Raw genomic sequence first — 25,355 nt, 5'->3', positions numbered from 1 at the left:
GGGCAAAACCCGACCTGCTCTTGGAAAATAGGGCGGGACAGATGACAGAGATGACGTTAGGACCAGTGACCATAGTTCCATTAATTTTACAATAGTTATGGAGATAAACATTGTAAACCTTAGGAAGATTCATGGAAACACTAAATTGGAGCAAAGTAAATTTTGATTGAATTAGACAGGAGCTTGCAGGGATTGAATGGGGTGGTTTATTTGCAGGCAAAAGGACCTCTGGCAAGTGGGAGGCCTTTAAAAGTGAGATAGCTAGAGTTTAAGCTCTATATATTCCTGTGAGGGTGAAGGGCAAGGATGGCAGTAGTAGGGAACCCTGGATGACAAGAGATATTGAGACTTTGACCAGAAAAAATAATTAGACATGGCTTGGCTAAAGCAGCTGGGATCAAAGGAGTCCCCAGAGGTACACAGGGAATGCAAGAGTTTACTGAAGAAGGAAATCAGGAGGCTGAAAAGAAGGCACAAGGTAGCATTAGCTGAGAAGATTAGGGTGAATCCAAAGATGTACTTCAACCATATTAAAGCAAAAAAAAAACTCCAGAGAGAATACGGCCCCCTCAAGGACCGAAGTAGATATATATCAGGTTGTAAGTTTGCTCGCTGAGCTGGAAGGTTTGTTTTTAGATGTTTTGTCACCATGATAGGTGACATAATCAGTAAGCCTCCAATGAAGCGCTGGTGTTATGTCCCATTTTCTATTTAGTTGTCTTGGTCACTTAAGGTGGGTAATATCATTTCCGGTTCTTTTTCTCAAAAGTTGGTAAATGGGGTCCAAATCAATGTGTTTATTGATGGAGTTCTGGTTTGAATGCTAGAGGAATTCCCGTGCATGTCTCTGTTTAGCCTGTCCTAGAATGGATGTATTGTCCCAGTCAAAGTGGGGCCCTTCTTTGTTTGTATGTAAGGATACTAATGATAGTGGATCATGTCCTTTGGTAGCTAGTTGGTGTTCGTGTATCTTGGTGGCTAGTTTTCTGCATGTCTGTCTGATGTAGTGTTTGTTACAGTCCTTGCATGGTATTGTGCAAATGACATTTGTTTTGCTGTTTGTTGGTACAGGGTCCTTTAGGTTCATCAGCTGCTGTTTGAGTGTGTTGGTAGGTTTATGAGCTACCATGATGCCAAGGTATTGGAGTAATCTGGTAGCCATTTCAGAGATATCTTTGATGTAGCTAGAGTTTCTGAGTGTGTTGTGTTTTCTTGTTTGGATTTGTTGTTTCAGAATCGGCAGACTGTTTCGTCACTATACTAGGTAACATCATCAATGAGCCTCTGGTGAAGTGCAGGTGTTATGTCTCACTTTCTATTTATGTGTTTAGGTTTATTTGAGTGTTTGGTGATGTCATTTCCAGTTCTTTTTCTCAGGGGATGGTGGCTGGGGTCCAAGTCAATGTGTTTCTTGATAGAGTTCCGGTTGGAATCCCATGCTTCTAGAAATTTTCTTGGGAACTACAAGCAGCAAAAGCTGAGTACCTATACAGTGTATTCAAGAAGATCGGGTACCCAATAAACAGAGCCCATTGATGACCAATCCTAACCAACTTTGTTCATCAAACATTTATGAATCTCTTTAAATGGTATCTGCAGTCTTTAAGAGAAGTAATTTTCTGGGAATTGCCAATGGATAATTAAAGAGGTTCACTATGTAAAAGTTGTCAAGTTTTAAGTATATACACACAACACATGTACATCAAGTTTGCATCCAACCCTCTGAAGAGCATCCTACTTGGACCCAGCTTCCCACCCTATCCTTGTAACCCCACATTTACCATGGTAATCCACCTAGCCCATACATCCCTGGACACTACGGGGCAATTTAGTATGGTTAATCCACCTGAAATGTACATCTTTGGACTGTAGGAGGAAACCAGTGCACCTGGAGGAAACCCATGCATTCACTGAGAGAATGTACAAACTCCATACAGACAGTTGCCCAAGACTAGAATCAAACCCAGGTCTCTGGTACTGCAAGGCAGCAGTGCTAACCACTGATCCACAGTGTTGCCATACATTTAATTTTCATAAATTACAATATGTTGATGTATTCCAAAGGTTAGCAATCAAATATATTACCAACTTAAAAAAAATTAGGAAATATTGTCACTGGCTTTGCCACAATAAGTCCCTCTTGCATCATGACGCTTCTCAATAGATGACAGGAATAAGGTGTTGAAAAAGCACCAACAAGGTCACTCGTAAGTAACGCCTTTAGATTAAAAGAAATCTATTTTCCATTCTGACCCCGAAACCTCTTCAATTAATTATAAAAATCTATTTACACAGTAACTTGCTTAAAATCAATCAGATTGTTGAAGTGTTTCCATGAATCTTCCTAAGGTTTACGGTGTACAGATGCAGCTGTCTGCAGTACATCGGTACTTAGAACAGCTTAAAATGTAATAAGAACAAAAAGGGTTGTAAAACAGAGTTAACATATCAGGTCACTGGGCTTTCAGTAGAACAGTTCTTATTTTAGATTTCCAGCATCTGCAGTATTTGGTTTTTGTACAAATTAGAATGTGTTGGTGACGTTTGATAAAGGTTTATTTTTTGGACTTTGTTCCACTTAGCACTGGAACACATTGCAACAAGTTTACAATGAATTTACTAGTGCTGATTCAACCAAGTATTTTGGGACAATGCACCATTTACCACTTCAGTGTGATAATAAACAGAATAAATATTCCCAGCTGGCATTGAAGTGGCAGGACTTAGTTCCAGTAAATTTTGTACTGGACCAACTTTGCCAACTTTTTCAAAGTCAAGCTAATGAATTACGCACAACCAATTCCAAGATGAATTACTAGTCCTGAAAAGCTGCAGATGCCACATAAACAGTCTGCTTGATTGGCAAAGGGCTGGTTAAGGATATGAACACTGCTTTTCTGTCATTGGAGGGCCTGGGCCAGTATTTCTAGGCCATCTTCAATTCTTTCTTGAGTTGAAAGGCCTTCTAGGGCCATTTCAAAGTGCAATTAAAAATCAACAATATTGCTATCACTTATAGGCTAGACCAGGCCCTTAACACCACACAGTGTGTTCATTTCACCTCACTAAACCCTGACTAAGACTGTAAGTTGAGGATTTGTGAAATACCTCATTCTAAAGTTCACCCAAATTTCCAACACTCGACACAACTTTACTGGTTGTCACACAAGACAGCATGTAGCAGAAAGAAAGCAACTCAAACAGATAATGGACCCCAGTTTTGGGCCTTTAAGGTAGTTTGAACATGCCATGCTTGGCAACTGCAAATATGAGAACATGCAGGTTGAAGACCATGATGAAGCCAGGGGCCTCTTCAAATCCCAGGGTTAGTATCCTCCATTACATGTTATTCTTCCAACTCCCTGGTTTATCCCCCAGGCAATCAACTATTCAATTATTTGCATTCTTCAAGCAATCCAGCACATGATCCTCATTATTATTGCTACTGAAACATCAGATCTGTTTACTAACAGCATTTTAACATACATTCCTTTTTTGTCAAACACAACCAAAAGGTCCAGGCGATCGAATCTAGTAACCACATACATTGCTTGCTTGTACTTAATGCAGTTTGATTGCATTTTACTTCATTCAACTGAGATGTTAACTAAGGGCCTGCTTGCTTTCACAAGTGTATAAAAAAAATCTATTGGCGCGATTTCAAGACCAAGAGAGTCATCTCTAGTATTCTGGTCAATAATTGTCTCTCAATCAACAGCACAAAAACAGATCATCTTTGCTGCCTGCTTTTTCCATTGTACAGTCCATGTATACAAGAGTCTCTTCAGGAAAGGTGCCATGATTTCTATATGGAAAGCTGGAGTTCAACTCAATGTTTCTGCTTCAAGGTGACTGGATATTGGTGGAGCGGAAATGGTACCACTTCTGCTGGGTCCCATTTACAGCTTGGAATGTGTATGAGGGACATTTAAAGGCTGTGGTGGTATTGACTGCTTCTTGCACTACATCCCCAAAAGAGGTAGTCTGGAATTTGGCCTGGGTGACTATTTCCTTTCAACATCTCCAAATACGTATGTCTGTGTCTGTAGGTACAGCTGTGTAGATAAGGACAAGTGGGGAAATCTGCCTCTGATATTTCTACCATTCAGTCTTCCTTATCCCTCTTCAAATAACAGAAAAAAAGGGTGAAGTCCATTGCAATTCCCATGTACAAAAATCTATTTGTCACGATCATAAATTCTGTGAGCAATAATTTGGACTAAAGCCTAGAAAAATACACAAAATACCAACTGAACTAAACATTCCAACTGTCACAAATGCAAAGTTCAAGTTAGCACCCCACAGAAGTTACTTCACTGATAAGCAGCTCAATTTCTCAGGCCAATATAAGTTTGAACTCAACTGTTTATACCTCAGGGTACAGTGCATTCTCTGCTAAAATATCAGAGTATTGTGCTTGGGTTGATTCTGTTGTGGTTTTCACCCATTTTCAATAAGAGTACTGACCTAAACCATTGACTAGAAGATGACGTATGTAATATTTGTCACCAATAATTTCTGTCTGGATTGCCAGTCCTCAGTTGCCAATTCTTCACTGGCATCAATACCCATGCAGAATACAAAATTCATACTATTATAGATCTATTTAAATGCCACGGGACAATTAATGTTTCATGACAAAATTTGCATTGAGATCCTCTCGGCAGAGCACAAATTTTCAAGTGAAGCATGTCAATTATGTGCCCTAACTGAGTGTCCAAATGATCTCTAAATTCTCATAATCACATATTCATATGTTTGTACAGTCCCCTGTTGGAAAATGAATACTTCTAACCAGGGAAGAAGAATCTGTGTAATGCTAAACATAGCTAATACTGAATGTTGCTGCATAGCACGTGACCCTCCTTGCTAGAAATCTCTTTTAAAAGACTTGGATTCTTAGATTGCTCAGACATAAGACTTTTTAAAGTATGTGTTTCTTTGACTGTAGTTATGCATCAGTGTGAGTTATGTTGAGTTTGCAACAGTGCTAAGGTTCTATTTTCAGCTCCCTAGCACTTGACAAGAATTTCCAATCTGAACAATAATCTGACGCTCTTTATTTTGAATGTGAAATATTATTGAAGAGAAAATATGATGCTTCTATTTCTGAAATGTATGTGGGTTACATTAAACAACAAGTTCAGCTCACGAAATAGGCCTTGAACCTAGTCACAAATTTGAATTGCCCTTGTTGTCAGGGAATTTGTATCTGCACTCACTGTTATCAAGGAACCTCTATTAGACATCAACAAAAAGCAAAACACATTATCTTAATTGGACTGTAATAAAATTAATTACAGCACAGAAAAACTTGCAGTGATTATAGAGAGAGCATTGTTCAGCCACAAAAAGGTCCCAAGTCGGTAATTACTATACCTTGTTAAGGTTACTTACTTAAATGGTTTTTCCCCTGTATGTGTTCGAATGTGATTGTTCAATGTTGTAGCTCCAGCAAAGGCACGTCCACAGTACCCACATTTAAAAGGTCTGTCACTGGAGTGGGTTACAACATGATTCCTTAATTCTGAAGGCTGGGAGAATGACTGAGAGCAGTGTCCACACTGGTAAGGCCTAGAAAATAACCAAATATACAGTCAATTATTTACTTAAATAAAACATATTTTATTGTACTAAATTAAAAATATGTTTTCATTCATAAACATGTTGTTTCATACTGATTTGTTTTCACATATTCAAGTACTGCTTATTTACTGTCCTCAGATTGGTAATATAGATCTCTACTGTATAACTGGATAGCTACCTGAAAGCACATGCAACTCACAAACAATCAAAATTACATGGTAATATTCATTTGTTTCACTCAGTTAACCAATTGCTGATATCACTAGTTGTCAAACCATGAGATTCAATTCACAGGTACCCACACCAACATGAACTGGAAAATAATGAATCATACATTATAAAGAGTAACATTCTCCCAGTAATCTAATAGTGCAAACATTGAGCACTGTTGTATGCTACCTCGGTTAGTTTTAGGACGCAAGTTCAAATTTCCTCCACTAAAATTTCCAGTCTCAATTTCTTTGGGGAAATAGAGACTCATCTCCTCCCTGTGAGATGACTGTGATCACCCCATTATACACCCAGCTATCTCTCCTTGGCTCACGGCAACATCAATAAGGGCTTAAGGCTGGGTTGCCTGACCTCTCTTCCACCTGAATTTTGATTCTCCTGAAGAACTACCTCATCACCATCGTTACCATCTTTAGCTGTCTCTAACTTGTCAGACAATTTGTCTGATATCCTTTGCTAGACAAGCAGAATTTTCCACCAATGAAATATTGTGAAGCCCAGAGCTATAGTCTGGCTCATGATAGAACTTTCATTCCCAAGCGACTAACTCTGGGGACTATCTGAAAGTGAACCAGACTGTTCACAAATTCAGAATCATATTTAACCCTGAGATGAGTTTATGGTCACATATTCATGTCATTACTAAAACCATATGTTTCTACCACCACATAGACAGAGGCAAAGTTGGAGTCAGCCAACCAGTTGATGAACATTGCTGACTTTGCTATCTCTAGACCTGCACAATGCAATGTTCGCCAGGCCAGCCACACCCAATTTCTATTCAGATCATCCAAAGCTCTGCAGCCCATGTCTTAATTTGCACTAAGTGCTATTCACCAATTTCCCCTTTGCTGACTGGCCTACATTGGCATCCAGCTCAGGAATGTCTCAATTTTAAAATTCTCATCTTTGTTTACAACCTTTCCATCCTAACTCTGTATCTCCTCCATCCCCACAACTCTCTGAGACATCTGCACTCTTCCAAATCTTTAACTTTAATTGCCCCACATTTGTTGGCTGTGTTTTCAGCTGCCATGATCTTAATCTCTGAAATTCTTTCCCTAAGCCTCTCCACCACTCTACCTCTCCTTCCTTTAAGCCGTTCCTTAAATTTGACCTCTGTCCAAACTTTAAGTCATCTGTCTTGATACATGCTGATGTGATTTGGTGTCATATTTTGATTGCCTTAGGGGGCATTTTACTTTTCTCAGTACACTTTTTAAATTCAAGCTTTTGTTATTGTTGATCTTTTGAATTTTTATTTCTTTACATTATCACTGGAGTGCAAACGCACACTTAGAACATTCCATCTTTATGAAACATGCAGCAAACATTTAAAGAAGTAATATAAACTTCACATCTAGATTGGGTACATTCTAGTGATGAAGTATTAAAGCTACCCCCAGTCAACTTACATGAAGCAAGTGAGGATCATGATTAACTGTGGATGTATTATGATTTTTAAAAAATTTATTGCTTTCTATTGGACTGGCATTGTATATTACTGTGCGGCCTATAAATGTGTTTAAGATAATAAACCACCTCAAGTTGACAGAATGTCAATGTAAATAGGCAGTGTATACTTTAGAGGACAAGCTTTTGCCACACTTTTATAAACCTTGTGGGCCTAAACTACACTCAATATTTGCACAAAACCAGTCATAATATGGTAATGATTAAAACTGGCTGTGTCCTTCGGGGAGGTCCTTGATCTTCTGACAAAGAACATAATGAAATGCAGTGTAACATTTGATTGACAGCTGAGCATAACCATGGCATTTTAAAACATATTGTTTGAATGCCTTATCAAAATTAGAGCTGTGTTACAATATTACATACTTTTGCTTAACACAATATTGCTTGTGTACTGTGGCAAATATAGATAGAGCCAGCAGGTGTGAGTCAGCACTGTGAGCTCAGGCAGCTTTACATATACCTACAGTCAATGATTTGGTTCCAAAGGATGTCAGGAATGTGAATGCATAATTGATTGTCAGTCTATTTCAATTATGATAATACTATCCAAAAATGTTATCTATATTATACATTGTAAATCTCCAATCATTGCAACACTTCATCACATTTCATTGTAGTTCATTGCTGGAGGGAGTAAAATGCATTATTGTTATAATTGTGCCAATTTCAAATCATTATCACTATGCATTATAAAAAAAACTTCAAGAATGTGATACGTATGGGATTGGTCTAAAGAATCACACAAAGCAAAATAAAATGTTCAGCACATAACCATCCACCTTAATTTACTTTATAGAATCTTTACAGTGTGGAAACAGGCCATTTGGCCCAACAAGTCCACACCAACCCTCCAAAGAGTGATCCACCCAAACCCATTCCCCTACCCCATTACTCTACATTTACCCCTGACTATTACTTCTTTAATAAGAAGCCAGAGACTTTTTTTACTGTATCATGGAAGCAGGGAATCCTCTTTATACACACAGACATTTCTAAAACAATTGCTAAGACATTAAATAAGAATAGTGGAGATGGTGAGCCATAGGAACTTTCATTAACGGTGGCACAGTGGCTCAGTGTGTAGTTAGTACTGCTACCTCACAGCACCAGGGACCTGGGTTCAATTCCTGCCTTGGGCAACTGTCTGTGAGAAGTTTGCATATTCTCCCCGTGTCTGCGTGGGTTTCCTCCGGGTGCTCTGGTTTCCTCCCACAGTCCAAAGATGTGCAGGTCAAATGAATTGGCCATGCTAAATTGCCCATAGTGTTAGATGGATTAGTCAGGGGTAAATATAGCAGGGTGGGTTTCTCTTCAGAGGGTTGATGTGGACTTGTGGGGCCAAAGGGCCTGTTTCCATACTGTAGGTAATCTAATCTAAACTCTACTTATTCCAAACATAAGGCTACATAGCTAAGCTGCAAAATGTGTTGAAATATTTTCAATATATTGTTTCATCATATTTGTCAATATATTTATAATATTTTTTCAATTATATTCAATACTGGATGAATAACTGAATTTATCAGGAGAAACGTGCATAAATTTAGGGGCCATTGTTTTTACCTGACTCTGTTTGCCATGATATTATAATTGACAATTATGAAAAATGGCAAATCGGATTGGAATAAAAGACAAATACAGAAGCGTCAAAAATATTTAAACAACATCCACTTCAGTGAGTAAAAATCTAATTCAGCTAAATCTCATCCACATTTCAAAGCCATAAAATTTGATATTGACAAACTTTCAGACCATCTTTATCCCCTATGGAATCTAAAGCATCCAGAAAACATTCATCTTCTGCATATATCTTAAAGGGATGATTTCATTGAATCTGAATTAAATTATATCAGTCAGTTTAAACGCATTTGTGTCTTATCCTTATTGAGAATATAATTACTTTTACTCAAAGTTTCTTTGGTTGTCCTCAATTTTATGACTCTTCAGCAGTTCCAGAGTAACCTGTAAATCTGGCATTGGTTAGAAGTATAACAAATGCAGAATGGTGATTTGTTCAGCGATGATAGAATGTACAGAAGATTTTGTCAAGAAATTAGAGTTTTTCAGTTTTAAATTCCAAATGAACTTTTCCAATGAGATGATATTAAAACTCACTCGACACAAAGGAGAAACTAAAGAGGGAAATACTTCGCTGCATCTGCCTGTGTTGTGGTTAAGTTAATTCTTAACGGCAAATTAAAGAAACAATTTTTGCAGTGGAGGTCAATATAACTGCACCAAAATGATTTATTTTTACAGAAAGTCATAAAAAAATTAAATGTGTAATTGTTTTATGTTCACAGAAACAATCCCTTTAAGGCAATGAATGATTGGCAGCAATATTCCTCAATGTTATTGAGCAGTTATTTCCTTCTGACAGTTCTATTGGATTGATGATTGTGTATGCATTGAAAAAAAACAGTGGTAAGCAAAATTCACAATTCATTACCTGCTAGCAGTTAATTGGATTGAGATACTGTATTGCACATTAGGAATATACAAACAGGAGCAAGACATTTAGGTGTTTGAGCCTCTCTCTGTTTAATTAGACCATGGTTCATCAGTACCACAACTCTATTTTCCTATTTTGCTCCTTATCCCTTTATTCACTTACCTTACAAAAATCTACTGTTCTCAGATTTGAAGTTATAGTTGCGTAGCATTTACAGTCATTGAGAGGAAGAAGTTCCAACTTGTCATTATAACTGTATGCTGAAAGCACAAAAGTCAAGGCTGGCACACATACGCAGTACTCAGGGAATGCTGTACTGTTGTAGGTACAACCTTTCAGATGTAATGCTAAACTAAGGCTTCAACTGCTCACTCAAGTAGATATAAGAGATCCCATGGGATTATTTCAAAGGAAAATGGGTGCGATCCCCAAACAGGGGCCAATATTTATCCCTCAATCAGCATCAGAATGTGGCTTCTATGTTTCCAACTCTACAGCAGTGAATACACTGCAAAAATAATTGGCTTTAAGGTGCTTTGAGACGTTAAATGGTTATGAAAGATACATAAATGCAAGAGTTCTAAATTTTTTTTCTGAGGCAAGATACATTCCTGATGAAATTCCTAAATGTCCTAATTCTAATATTTCATGCTATGTCTCTAGCTCTGAATTCATCTGTATCAACCAAATTCCTTTTGATTTTGAAAATATTGAAAAAATACTCTTCAACTCAAAGCAATGTAAACCACAAATATGCAATCTATCCTTATAATTTAGCCATTGAATTCCCAGTGAATGTGGGCTGTACATCTCTAAGAACAATACATCTTTATTTAGTTTAATTTGCTGCATATAATATTCCAGGTCAGGCTCTGACCAAATCACTGTACAACTGAAGCATGACTTTTAGAATTCTTATCCCTCTGAGATAAAGGTCAACATGTTTTGATTATTTTTGTGCATTTGCTCAAACTTATTGTGATTTCTGCACATGTGCAAGTTAGATTTGATTTACTCATATTCATATTCTATCTTAGATTTAAGGGTCTTTATTTCCCACTTCTCACTTTGAACTACATCTAGCATATTCACTTCATCTGTGTATGGCCCTTTGTAATTTCCAGCTCCTACATAACATACTGTGCCTCTTAGCTTGGATATGCAATACTCTATTCCTTCATCCAAGTCATTAATATACATTATGAAAAGCTGAGGCCCCAGCACAGAGCCCTGGAGAACATCACTTGTCATATTCTACCAATCTGAGAATGTTCTATTTTTTCTACTTTGTGTCTCTTACCTCCTCAATCAATTACCAAACCATGTCACAAGGTTAATTCCAATTACGTGCACTTGCATTTTTACTAATAATCTCCAATGCAGAATCTTATAAAATGCCTTTTGGAAATCCATTTCATTAACATCCATTGATACTCATCTATCCACCATGCAAGTGATCTCCTCAAGAAAATCTGACTAGGCATAACCTCTCCTTCAAAACTCCATGCTCTCTTTGATCAATTCATACTTATCCAAAAACCCAGTCATTCTAATTAAACTGAAAGCTGAGAGAATGTTTTTTTTTATAAAGATTAAAGCATAACTTCATTGTAACTTGATAATAATGAACTTGGACTAAACTAATTTTGTAAATCATCTAAACTGTGTCTAAAACATAAAGGAGCCTTAGTTGGTAATCTGGATTGATTCATTTACAGCAATGTGATTAGCAACCCTTTTTTAAGAATATAGGAACATAGGAATAGCCTGCTTAGCTATTTAATGAGAGCGTAAGCTCACATGGAACACTCAAACTGATTGTAAAAGCTTCTATAGGTATGTGAAGAGGAAAAGATTAGTGAAGGCAAATATAAGTCCCTTACAGTGAGAAACAGCGTAAGTTATAATGGGGAACATTCGCTTAAAACATCCCATTTTAAGAACTTCACAGGACTGCCCCACTCAAAGTCAAATAAAAACTAAAAGCCTCTGTCTCTCAGCTTTGGGTGCTATCATTAAGCTTAAAAACCAAATTGTAGAACTCTCTAACCCTTAGAAACTGCATTATTTACCATTTTGGGTCACAATCTAAATTGTTTTTAAAAGTCTATTGGTGTACAAAATCTATGCATAACAAAAAAAAGTTATTTTTAATGGTTTCACTGGTCAGTACAGCGCTTATGTCTATTCCACATGGCCCTTAAAAAGCTGGTGGTGAGCTATTTTCTTGAATCATGTAATTCGTGCAATGTTAGTTCACCCATAATGTCATTACCGAGAGAGTTCCAGGATTTTGAACCAGTGTGGTGTGTGTCTTGAAGGAGAACTTGTGGGTGGTGGTATTCCTATGCATCTGCTGCCTTTGACATTCTAGGTAGTATAAGTCCTGAGTTTGGAAGATGTTATACAAGGAGTTTTGATGAATTGCTTCAGTGCACTTTGTGGATTACACACCTTGCTGGCACTAGAGAGAGTGAATGCTAAAGGTGGTATATGGGATGTCAAACAAGTGGGCTGCTTTGTCAGCATGCTGGGGGCTAGGCAGCTGAAGGCCTTGCAACTAAACAGAATTGGTGAAATAATTACAGAAAGGCGAGGGCTGAGGCCTTATAGACATGTGGATGCAAATTTTATATTTGAGGAGTTGCTGGACTGGGAGTCAATGTAGGCCAGGAAACACAGGAGGAATGGGTGAACAGGATTTGATGTGAGTTAGGATGCAGGTGAAAAAACTAGGGTGAGTTCAGGTTTATGGAGGATGGAAAACAAAATGCCAATCTGGAGTTCATTAGAATAACTGAGTTAATAGCTAATCAAGACATGGATGAAGGTTTTAGGAGCAGGTGAGTGAAGTTTTTCCAGAGTTGGAAGTAGTTGATTTTGGTATGGGAGAGAATTTGGTTTGGAAGTTGAACTCAGGTCAATTATGAAGATTAACATGTTCCAATGATACTGTATTTTATTGCTCTGAATTACTCAAGAGGTTGAATTCACCTGTAAAGCTTTGGTTCGTTGTTGTGTGTCTTATATAGCTAATTCATCCCAGTGCAATACAGAGGTGACAACTGTCATCAATACTTCAGTAACTATAGGAATTCTACACACATATACTCTGCGCAATTTCCAGAATCTTCTTCATCTGGCATCTGTTTTTTAAAATCTTTAGTTCCACTCACAGGATTAAGCAATCCAATACAATTAATCTTGATCAATGAACAAACTAACAATAAAACACGGATCATTTAAACTTCCTTTGAGTACTGCACCAGTTGGTATGAGTCTTTTTTCTCTTTCTCTTTCCTTTGCAAACAATGGGTGCTTCCATGTGGTACTTTTGTACTTTTGCTCATGGTCATGCTGCAAGCCAAGGGAAATAGTAGCTGTAGAACTGCAAGACCAGATGCAAATGCTCAGAGTAAAACCCTGAATAAAGAACCAAAGCTTTTCCCGGCTGCAGCACCACTCCCTTCAGATTTTACCAATGTTAACTAAAAGCACAAACCCAGCAAGAACCAGCAGAAATCAATCAACCTGAAGTAGCTGATGTACAACCTCTTTTCTGCTGTTAAATGCTTGCTTAGTCTTGCAAGATTAAGAAAGGATGTTAGCTGGAGCAATGAAAATGGCAACGCTGGTATAACCAGCATTATACATTGACTCACTCACCTTATTTGCATAATTTAAGTAAAGACTGTTAATACAAAGCAAACTATAGTGTTCTTGTGTAGATTCCAGAGCAGACAGGCAGTGTGCCTTAACACAGCACAGCATCAGAAGCTCCCATGTAAAAATACCCAATTTGCCTTTTGTCATTCTCTCTACAGTGGAGTCAGTGTTGTGTTCTGTCAGTTACATATATATAGTGTACAGTACAGACTCAGGCTATGCTTAAGTCAGTGATATTATAGTAAATAGTCAGTATTATTTGTCTCAACAAGAATTTAATCTTTATGGTATATGTTACATGATTCTAACATTTAGGAAAACACTCAAATTATTCATACTGGTAGTGGTGTTTAACCTGAGAAACCACTTCAAAAGCATCCTCACCAAGCTGGTTTCCAAGTTTATAAATTTTGAGGACACTACATTTCCATTTTGTTGTGCCATTTATATTACTTAACTTGAACATCATGTTAATTTGAATTATCACATTAATTAGTAGTATTAATCTTTATCCCTCAGCAAAATTTCAAGTCTTAATTTGTTTTTATCCTGTGTGGTTTTAAAAATATAATGAATTCCTCACAGAAATTCATTTGTGAAAATAATACATAATTGCAATTCATTATCTTTAAAGAATTGAAAAACAATGAGATTATTGTTTAAAGTTTGTTATTAGTTCCATGCAAAAGGCATAGAATTATAAATTTACAAACTGAATTTCAGCTGTACAACCAAAACAAGGAAGTCTGATGCTTACAGCCAATCTACACTAATGATGACCTCACTACTAAACTCATGAGAAACCATTTTGTAGGAATTTTGGGAGCAATTAGGTTCCTTAACTATCTAAATTAAGGGCTTCATATCCATTGAAGGACTGGTCTGCAAGATTTGTTCCCGATGCAGGCATGCATCCAGCTTAGGAAATTTCAGCAGATTTTGTGACTGCCAAGTTTATAAAATGCTTTTGTTTAAAATAAAAACCATTTGTGCAAGATCAAGACACCATGAGAATTTCCTCTCGCTCCACAGTTCTACTCAATTCTCCTCCCAGTCACCCCAATTTTCTTAATCTGAACCCACTCCTGAAACTCACCTGCCACAGCTCAAAATGAATTTCTCTCGTGCAGTGAGCTGCCTGCGTGTTATTCTGTTTGCATGCATCTTGTTCACATAATCCCTTCCAGGCCCACACTAACTTCCACCCTATTGTGGATAAACCATTGTATATAGTCCTGTCTTTTTTCCCCATAAACTTCACCTTCACCTCTCAAATGAGACTTTCATGCACAAGTTACATATGGTGATTGTCTTCGTATGTGGACTGTTCCTTGTCCATTGTAAAATATTATGCAGCCAAAAACTTCAGACAACCAGTGAGTGCCCTGAAGGCGAAAGTAACTATTTACATCATCTCAATTTGTAAATCCTTTTATAAGTTCGAGGAATGTTGCCTGGTTAGTGGGTTAGGTGTTGAAAATGTACCATTTGAATCAGCTGTAGTTGTTAGCTTCATTTTAAAATAGCTAGACTTTAAATCTTGGATTTGAGTGTTCATTTTCTTTTAACTGGTTCAAAAGCCTCAGAGAGGATAGGGTCTTCTCAATTCCTGGATGGGAGATCAGGGCACGGGATGTCTTGAAACATAGTGGGGAGCTGCAGTGGGTCAATACCCCAATGAAGTGTTGCCGCTGCCAGGGAAATTTTCTAATAACAGGATCAGCCGTCAATCAAGTGGAGTTGGCTGCCGAGATAAGTAATTTAATGCATTATCAAGAACAGCTTTGCTGGACTGTCCCTACTGTAGCTGTCCAGGATGCAATGGGATTGGGTTGGTGGCAGGGATTGGCAATGGCAATGCAGGCTCCATACACCAAAGAGGGAACCACAAACAGTGAATGTCAGGCCGTTGTCATTTGTGTGTCACCGGGAGACTCCTGCCTGCCTGCCTGGCCTCTTGGCATTTTTATTTTTACACTTAACTGTCTGAGCCTCATGAGCTCTAAGCTACCTCAGCAGTAGTCACCCCCACCACCCCACCCCCAGCAGACCTGCTGTGGTTTTAGAGATGCCAGCTTATACTCTCGAATTCAGAAATGGTTTGTGGTAACTTGGCAAATGCAGGCTTCGGACCCACTGTTCAGCCTCATTAATGTCTCGAAATGCAGAGAAATATTGAGCTAAGGGAGACAACAATTTTTTTTTTACAATAACATGTTTGCTTGCATTCCTCATTTAAGTTATTAAACAATTACCTGATCTTCTAAAAGCACAAAAGCAGAATGATGAAATTTCAGCCATCAGTATTTTTTCAATCGTGTAATATTTGCATCATAGAAACAGGCCCTGCAGCCCAACAGGCTTGCAATAACAATTGTACTCCATTCAAGTCTCCTCTATCCCCTCTTCATCCCACACTACCAGCATACCATTCTCATCCTATGTCTCCCATGTCCTTGTCTAGTTTCCTCTTAAAAGCATCTACACCATTCATCTCAACTATCCCCTGTGGTAACGAGTTCCACCAGCCTCCTTTGTCTGTGTTCGATTCTGGTTACCTGTCTGGGTTCTGTGGACACACATGCATCTGCAGAAGAATCCGCTGGGTAAAGGTCTTAAAGCACTGTCCACATTTCCATAGATGCCAGTCACTGAATTCTCCACTTAAATGACTGGTTGAGGTTGGACTTGCCAGTATTCGTTGGTTTTTCGTATTCATGTGGTTAGCTATGGAGTCATGGGGCCCAGGTTTGTCACACAGTGATTTGCTGCATGATGTCTGTGGAAACCTCAGTGAACGGTACACACCAGTGGGTGGCATTTTGCCAGTTTTGTTGAACGATTGTAACGTCTCGTGCCTGGTCATTACATCAACAAGAGATGATGGGACATTCACTAGGGAATAAAAAACAAGAAAGAAATGTTTAAAAAAGGTGAAACGTATTATTTGAACACTGAGGATTGGCAATCCCAAACAGTTGTGAACATCATATTATCCAAATTTTACCCAAAGGCACTCTGCTTAGCTTTCTCAATACCTGGGAGAGGGTTTGCATTTCGTTTGTATGAGAGAAATAAGACCCTATTTTTATGGCTTGCCTGGATCAGGCTGGTGCTATACTGGGAGGGAGGAATTAGCTTGTCTTGTTTGTCCCAACGTTCATACAACTAAGAAAATTGAAAAGAAGCAGCAAGAAGGAACAATCCAGCTGTAATTTTCCATGCTGTTCAGTTCCAAGATAATAGATTGAGAAAATTAGCAGCCATGACTCTGGCCATTTTTTTGTTAAAATTGATTAAATGTAGAATAAGTAAAAATATATTTTGTAACCGACAGGTGCACTCTACAAATGCATACACATTCTTAGAAGATGTCTTTAATTGATTTTCTAACCAAAAATCAAAACTTTATACTGAAGTAACTTGTGCTTGGAATTTTCTTTAATAAAGTTTAGCTTAAGATAAATATCAAAGCCATTATTTTAACCAATCTGATTCGGAAAGCATGAGATCCAATGTTTTAAATAAGGCTATGGAAAGGCACAGTCCTAATAAGTTTAATTTGCTTACCTTAGGAATAAAATTTGGTGTTTCCTTTACTATCATCGCAAAACCACTGGGCAGTTATCAATGAAGAAGAGCCCATTAAGCCCATCTTAATAATCCAGCTAGAAAAATCCACAATAGCCCCAACTCACCAAATAATCATCTTGTAAATGAATCAAGAGTTTTTGTCTTCACTATCTGTTTTGGAGTTCTATTCCTTATATTGATGATGCTTTGCAGGATGAAGAATGTCATGACATCAATCCCAAATTTCCTTATAACATGCCTCTTCATCTAACTCTTGCAAAGTTAATTGAAAGAAATATATTGAATTTAACTTTTCCATACAATACTCTTCTAAATTTTGCAAGTAAAGCTTAACACTAGGAGTTTTCTTGGAGCTATTCCATCTCCACTATCAAGCCAGTGAAAAGTTCATTTACACCCAAATATTGAAATTTATAGCCAGCCCACTTAGACGCCAACTACAAGAGATTGTTGATGATAAGCAACCTCATCTGACCAATAATCAGTATTCATTCACTTTCAAGCTAAAGCACCTCGTAAATTGGTAGAGGCCAAAAAATATTTACAGTTAAATATGTACTAACACCTTGGTTATAATTTTGTTTTATGGGATTAGTGTAAACTATTAAACTATAACAACATTTCCAATTGTTAATTTGCCTTCAAAGCATTTGTGCAGTAGTTGTTGTCAATGTAATATTATGCATTACTGTTCATCTTTGATTGGCAATCCTTTAATATTGGGGAAGGCTTGAGGGAGATATTGGTCTGAACAGTTACAGGTGTAGGATGGGTATGAGAGGCGAGAAGTGAGATGTCGGACAGGAGATGGAAAGGTTAGGGAAGAGACTGTGGCATGGTGGTGGTGAATTGCTGGTTGATTAAAAATTGATGAAGAACTCTAACTGTCCACTGCTGGTGACCTCCTACTTTGTTACCATCCTCACTGTTATCAGGATCTTCCTCATCATTGGCATGAAATTTTCATCCAACACAGAGTGTTATCCCTTTTACTAAAATAAATGCTTGATAATGGCTCACTACAATGTAGAGCATTCTGTCCATGACCAATTGCAGAAGTCCCCAGATGTGTCTAGTGAGTGGAATCCTTTGGAAAATCCTTTAACGGATTAGATCACAGGGTTGAAGCAGGGAGCAGGTCAGGAATCCCATTGGGGGAATATGACTTTGGTGTGACACTTTAACACAGTCTCGGGGTTAGCATTCAGACTCTAGAGATCCTGGCCAGTCACAGAGTCTACGCATTGTAACAATTGCTAAAGGCAAGATTTTTATTTAAAGGGGTACCAACAGCAGTCAGAATGGTTGCAGTCAGATTGATTCCCAAGGCTTTGGTAATCACAAGAATGGAAGTGAAAGCTGAGAGAGCTACCCTTCTCCTTTCAACCCTGATTCAACTTATGAATCTTGTTGCGATGATAGGGGCCCTGTTGCCTGTACCCTCAGCCATGTGCAAGTGTACAGATGAAAAGTCTGCTTGCCTCCTCGATATCCATGGGGCATGTTTCAGAGAAATCCTAGGCCATCACAAGAATTCTGTCTTGTGAATATTCAGCAAGCTTCAACAGAATTTAAATCCAACACCTGACATGAATTCTCCTGAGGACCTACAAAATGGATCAATAACTATTTTTGCTAAATGTAATAAATTGTCAATTTTCTTATCAGTAAGTCAGAGAAAGTGTTACCAATGCACCTGATACCAAACACAATAATGACCAAATTCCTACAATTTTGAACTAAATTATAATGCACAATATCACACAAAACCCAATGCAGTGGATTAATCAGGACTTTTGCCTTCCGATGCATTTAGTTCTGATAAATGTGTCTAACTACAGACTGCAGTTTAACAGTGAAAAGTTTAATGCATTTTATTGGTGGCTGGTTTAGAGTTCTTAGTAGATGAGGCAAATTTTAGCAAAAGCACACATGAAGTGTTTGAATCTCTTTGGTTTATATGGCATTCCTATCACTAAATCCAGGAGATGTTCATTATAAATAAGTTTTATTTGCTGGAGAAGTTCTATTTATAGCAAAAGAGAATGCGAGGGAAATGAAGACAGGGTTTACTACAACTGTAGATGTTTTTTGACAATCAATGCCTTTTCAGGAAAAGAAGGGTCATATCACAGAAAAGGCCGAGTCAATATTTTTGGATAATACTAAGAGCACAAACGTAACGGCTGGAATCTAATGGAGAAGATTATGGAAGAAGGCTCTTTGGTTATAAGTGCAGTCAATACTCAATTTTGAACCATTTAATACTAGACATACTGCTGCACTGCAAACTGAAAATGGAAATGTTTATTACATAACAGTGGGACATAGAGGGTTGAGGAGCATCAGCAACATTGTCTAACTTGATCAATAATGGAGGCTGGACTGGGTGCAAGGCACTGTAAACAATGCAAAATACACAGAGATGCTTCAACACCTTTTTCAATCCTGTCAAGTATTAGAAGTGACTCAACATAAATGGAACCGAGTATTCCAGCATAGAAATTTTAAGCAGCAGTGACACTTGCTACATGAAATCAATACAATCCGGATCTTGCTGGAGATACCTTGTCAGGAAAGAAAAAAACTAAATTATACAATTACACATTTAACATCTGAATCATCAGACACACAGTCAGTGTTTGTTAACTCCCTGGAACACATTGAATCCCTGGACTGTCTGACTTGAACCATTAATTTGAGAAGATTCGATATCTAAAGTTTAAATTCAATCTCACTCAAAGAGGTATTTAACTCTATTCTCTTGCAAAATTATAAAAGAATTGACAAAATCAAATCCTTTTTTTATCAGCTGCACCGGAACTATTAAGAACATGAAATCAATGATTGGACCACACACACTGAACAATGAAAACAGGAATACGATAAAGCAGTTCTAAATTATAGCTTATATCCTCGAAGCTAACTATAGGTTATCTAAACCATTATCTGTACTAAAAACTTTCTTATGTTGGAAGCAGCAGAATAGTAAGCATGACTTAGGTCAGATCTAATGAATTGAATCCAATGTCACAGATGATATCATAAATGGACAATCAGGCAGTTAGAGGTGATTCCAGGCCAGATTTTCACAACTTCGTCCCTGGCCAAATGGAAGTGAACAAGATTTTTAAAAAGGCGGGTAAACCCAGATTCCAGGCTCCCACTTCAATTCCCATAATGTTGTCTTTTTAACTGGGTGTGGCATTATGCTGCGAGTGGTCAGCTTGTATGCAACACCTCCATTCTTTCAGACTGCATTGCGGCTGTTGGATATTTAAGGATTTTCATACAGTTGAACCTGTTTTAGAGGTACCTCACAGGATTCATGAATGATGAAGGAATACTAATCTGGAATCTGGAATCAGGAAGCTCTCCATAGGTAAGTTTAAAAGCTGTTTGCAACATAAGTTATAATGTAATGGTGTATGCTACATTCAGAAATAGGTGCAATAATAGGGCATTCTACCCCTCAAGTCTGCTCCACCGATCAATAGGATTGTAGCTGACATGACTGATGTCTTAACTCTACTTTTCTATCTGCTAGCTTGCCCTCCCATTCCATTAGTCTTAACTCCCATGGAGATCAAAAATCTAGCAAGTCCAGATTTGAATATATTCCAATACATATTCCAATGCTATCTATGGAAGAGAGTTTGAAAAACTAAACCAAAAGAAAAAAAATCTTCATCTCTGTCTTCAGTGAAAAATCCCTTATTTTGAAATTGTACTGCTGGTTCTAGATTCCCCAGAAAGGGAAACATTCTCTCAGCATCTACCCTGTCAACCCTTCGGAAACCTATGTTTGTATAACATCATCTCTCATTTTTCTCAAGTCCAAATAATTGTAGGTACAAGATGCTCAGCCTTTTCTCGTAAAACAGACTTTTATCCATGAAATCAGCCAAGTGAACCTCTTTTGAACTGCTATTAATCCAAGTAGATCAGTCCTTAAGTAAGATAAGTATTAGAATTAGAATTGGAATTAGGTTTATTGTTACATGTATTGACATAAGTGCAGTGAAAAGTTTACAAAATCGCCATTTAATGCCACAACCACAGGCATAAAGGTTCCTAGGTACAGGATCTTAGGAGTGAATTAGAAAAATAAAGAAATAAAAAGTTCAGCATCACAGTCCTTCAAATAAACTGCTCTGGGCCTTGCCTTAATGATAGGGGTTTGCACAGAAAAGGTAGGCGACCTTTAAATACACCAGTACTGTATATGTTCAAAAATCTGCAAATGTATTGAAGTATATCACCAAATGGATATGGTGTTCTTCTGGACTCTATTGATATTCAACTTTGGCTGCGCCAATTTTCCTCTGTCTTTTAACCTTTGTTTTGAAACTGCTCAGACATCTGTTCCCTTGCTTCTTTTTCACAGTTCCCTCACAACTGTGCCAGCCCAATATTATGGGAAAATGTGAGGTAATACACTTTAGCAGAAAGATTAGAGGAGATGAATATTATTTAAATGCAGAAATCTACAGCACAGAAAGAGTTAGGTGTTCTCCTGCATAACTCACAAAAAGCTGGAAAACAAGTTTGGCAGGAAAAATGAAATTATATGTTATAGAGTCATAGAATCATAGAGATATACAGCATGGAAACAGACCCTGTTCATATACCCGTCCAGATGCCTTTTAAATGCTGTAATTGTACAAGCCTCCACCACTTCCTCTGGCAGCTCATTCTGTACACGCATCACCCTCTGCGTGAAAAACTTGCCCCTTAGGTCCCTTTTAATATCTTTCCCCTCTCACCCTAAACCTATGCCCTCTAGTTCTGGACTCCCCCACCCCAGGGAAAACATCATGTCTGTTTATCTTATCCATGCCCCTCATGATTTTATAAACCTCTATAAGGTCACCCCTCAGCCTTCAATGGTCCAGGGAAAACAGCCCCAGTCTATTCAGCCTCTCCCAACAGCTCAAATCCTCCAACCCTGGCAACATCCTTTCTGAACCCTTTGAAGTTTCACAATGTCCTTCTGATAGGAAGCAGCCCAGAATTGCACGCAATATTTCAAAAGTTGCTTAACCAATGTCCTGTACAGTCACAACATGACCTCCCAACTCCTGTACTAAATACTCTGACCTTTTCTTCAAAGGTCCAGCTAAAGCTACACAAGGCACTAGTCATATCAAAGTTGCTACACCATGAACAGCTTTTGTCCTTTCACCTAAGGAAATATATATTAATATTGAATACAGTCCAGAGAAGGTTCACTAGAGTGATACGGGGTATGGAGGTCTATATTATGAGGAACCTACTAGAGATTAGAAGAATGTAAAGTGACCTTATTGGAAGATTATTAGGGCACCCAAAAGGGTTGGTGCGGCAAAAAAATGCTTCACCTGTGGGAGAGTGTAGGACCAGAGGGCATAATCTCAAAGTAAGGGATTACCCATTTGAGACAGAGATGAGGAACAATGTCTTTTTTCAGAGGGTACTGAATCTGTGGAAATCTTTACCACAGAGGGCTGAAGAGTCTGGATTGTTAAGTATGTTCAAGGCTGAAAGAGACAGATTTTAATCAGTAAGGAAATTAAACATTATGGAGAAAAGGCGGGAAGGTGAATTTGAGGGTCATTAGATCAACCATGAACTTAATGAATAGCAGAGTAGATTTGATGGGCAAAATGAACTGCTTCTGCTCTTACCTCTTATGGTCATATAGCATGTCTTTTCATTATATCAAAGGGTGCTTTGCTTCCAAAAGGACAGAATATTACATTTTCCTCAGCTCTCATCTGTCACAGACCCTCACCTCCACAAACCCGTATGCTTCATCCATGCCAACTAATGCAATCTAATGCTCGCTGCCTATTCACTGTGGCTACTCATATCTACATGCCAACTTATCTATTAAATATACCCCTTTAACCCTTTAATTTCCCATGCCAATGCATTGCAAATTCCCTAGTTCACAGATCAAAGAAAAATTATATTTCTATTACTTGAAGTTCAATGTTGCGGAGAATAGCACTCTCATTCGTAAAAACATTTTGACACATGTTGGCACAGACTTGACAATTTGACATATCCTGACAGGTCAAGACCTCTTGATACTTCAGTACATTTATTGGAAGGTTTTAATAGATCATGTTAAAAATCACATGACACCAGGTTCGAGTCCAACAGGTTTATTTGGAAGCACTAGCTTTCGAGGTGTTGCCTCTTCATCAGGTGGTTCCACTGACCCATGATGCCAAACATGGATCAGGATACCAAACATGCCACGCCCCCTACTCCAAAAGTGTCTCTGACCACCACCCCCAAAGTGACTTGGCCCATACCTGCAGGGGTACCTGTGCTCCATAAATGGGGAAATCTAAAACAACTGCATTGCAAACATAGCTGCTGTTACCTGGTCTAATCTCCAAACTTTAGGCTCCAGACACCAGAGATTCTAAAATCCAACTTCAGTGGAGGATGCTGGTCATTCAAGTGGCCGGCTACCTCTAGGAACTGAGCACTCATGAACTACAGACTGACTTCATTCCCACACCCATAAAAATAAGAAAATCTGGGCTCAAAGTTGGCACTAAGGACTCCTAACCTCTTCTGCCAGCATCACTGCAACGACAATGCTCTACATCAGGATGAAAATCAAGGCCCTAATGAATGTGTTGCTAACTGCAGGGAAATCAAGCTCCACAACCAGCTCATTCACTTTACCTAAACTTCAATTATTTTCAATTATGTTGGCATTCCAAGGTGGCACAAGTTGGCTATAGTCCTATCCAAAATACTCAACAGGAAAGAGAAGCCAGCTTACTACTCAATGCTGACAAGGTGAAATGTTGCTAGCTGGATCTTCTTATGATATTACAACCACAAGCTCACTTATTGGTAAACCATTTAGTGTTGCAGTTTCTTCTTTTGCACATCTGATAAAGTTTAGAACACATCTTTCCATACAGAAAACATGACAGCAATTCAAATCAGCAAACACTTGAACAGAATTATTTACAACACTATAGGGCTCTTAGAATAACATCATGACCATCACAGTCAAAGTCTATCCTTCTCAAGTGTAACATTTAGTCCAGATGTCCTGAACTTTACCAGTATCATGAAGTAAAGAAACAGCACTGTATGATTTTAAGTTGTTTTGACCTATTCTGCAGAAGGCTAAGTCTTGACAAGAAAAGGTCAGCCTGGTGTCTGTTAGCAAATAGATTTTGGCAGTGAAAGGAGTACGGTCCATGTTCAAATGATTTTAAAGCTGCAAAAGGAAATACTTACAATTGTCATCTTGTGCAATGCACTGAAAAGGAATCCCAAAAAATGAGGTGTAGCTATCATTGTACCAGACCAAAAGCTCCATTCCTCTCGGGATGTCATCACAGGCTCTGTAGAAGATGCATGACCTGACAAACAGCAAAGACAAAAGCACTGATGAACTGTACAAATGAAATCATTTTAATTTTGCTATGAAAAGCATATACTTCCTTCAAAAAGATACTTGGCTTTGATGGAGAAACTAGTTGGTGCCCCAGTACTGTCTTACAAGCTGTGGCTACAGTCTGTCTTCCATAAAACATATGACTACAATCAAATCAAATGAGATGTAAAGAAAAATCTTGCTTTTTCATAAACATTGAAGTTTGACAGGCAAATCAGTTAGGATCACCCATGCATACAAGTAGGGAAGTAGTGTGGGTAAAATGCAAAACATGGAAGTAAAATATATCATTTTTAAATAGGAAAAGTTACACAAGAGATGCTTTTAATATATAAAGTGGCTTTCATATTCTTTTTGGAATATAGCAAAAATTCCTGTAGTTGTTAGGGTCTTATGTTACAACAGTATTGTGTGTGTATCTGAGCCAAAAAGTCAAGGTTCTAAGTCTCACCTGTCCTGGAACTGTATCATATCAATCTGAACTGATTAATTGTTGTTAAAATATTTACAAGCTCACAATTACTAAATAATGCCTGTTTTCATGAGTAATTTTATATTACTGCTACAAGCAGTGGCCAGACGTTTTCTTAATCAACTATATATTCCTCCTCCAAAAAAAACCATTAAAATAGCAATTTAGTTCAGAAAGCCCAAAGTAATGATAATGTGGAAAATGAGAAATTCACCACCTCCTGGGGGAGAGAACATTTATTGCAACATTACAGGCAAAAGGTGCCCAGCCTGAACATTCTGCTGATTCTATTTTTAGAATTTTCGACTAGGTTAGAGAAGCAGAAAATTAATAGGTAAAAGTCCCATCCAATCACATTTCTGTACCCTGGAATGAGTCTTGGGATCCTAAAGATGAAGACTGAGATCCTAGCCTGATCTTTGTGTTCCTAACAACTGGGCTTGCTGAGGTCAATCATTTATGGG

General features: G+C 38.0%; 1 protein-coding gene across 2 annotated transcripts in view; it reads right to left on the bottom strand.

The window, feature by feature from the left end:
• prdm6 (PR domain containing 6) overlaps positions 1-25,355 on the bottom strand; it is a 208,865-nt gene that overhangs the window by 26,061 nt on the left and 157,449 nt on the right. For both annotated transcript variants that reach the window (XM_060844811.1, XM_060844804.1), the window contains exons 5-7: positions 24,260-24,384; positions 15,970-16,306; positions 5,398-5,574 (exon numbers count right to left, since the gene is read on the bottom strand). In XM_060844811.1, coding sequence (XP_060700794.1) covers positions 5,398-5,574; positions 15,970-16,306; positions 24,260-24,384 — 639 coding nt within the window. The remainder of the gene's footprint in view (positions 1-5,397; positions 5,575-15,969; positions 16,307-24,259; positions 24,385-25,355) is intronic.

This window comes from Hemiscyllium ocellatum, chromosome 2, assembly GCF_020745735.1.
Source record: "Hemiscyllium ocellatum isolate sHemOce1 chromosome 2, sHemOce1.pat.X.cur, whole genome shotgun sequence".
Taxonomy (NCBI): Eukaryota; Metazoa; Chordata; class Chondrichthyes; order Orectolobiformes; family Hemiscylliidae; genus Hemiscyllium; species Hemiscyllium ocellatum.
This window is presented reverse-complemented; position numbering and strand designations above follow the sequence as displayed.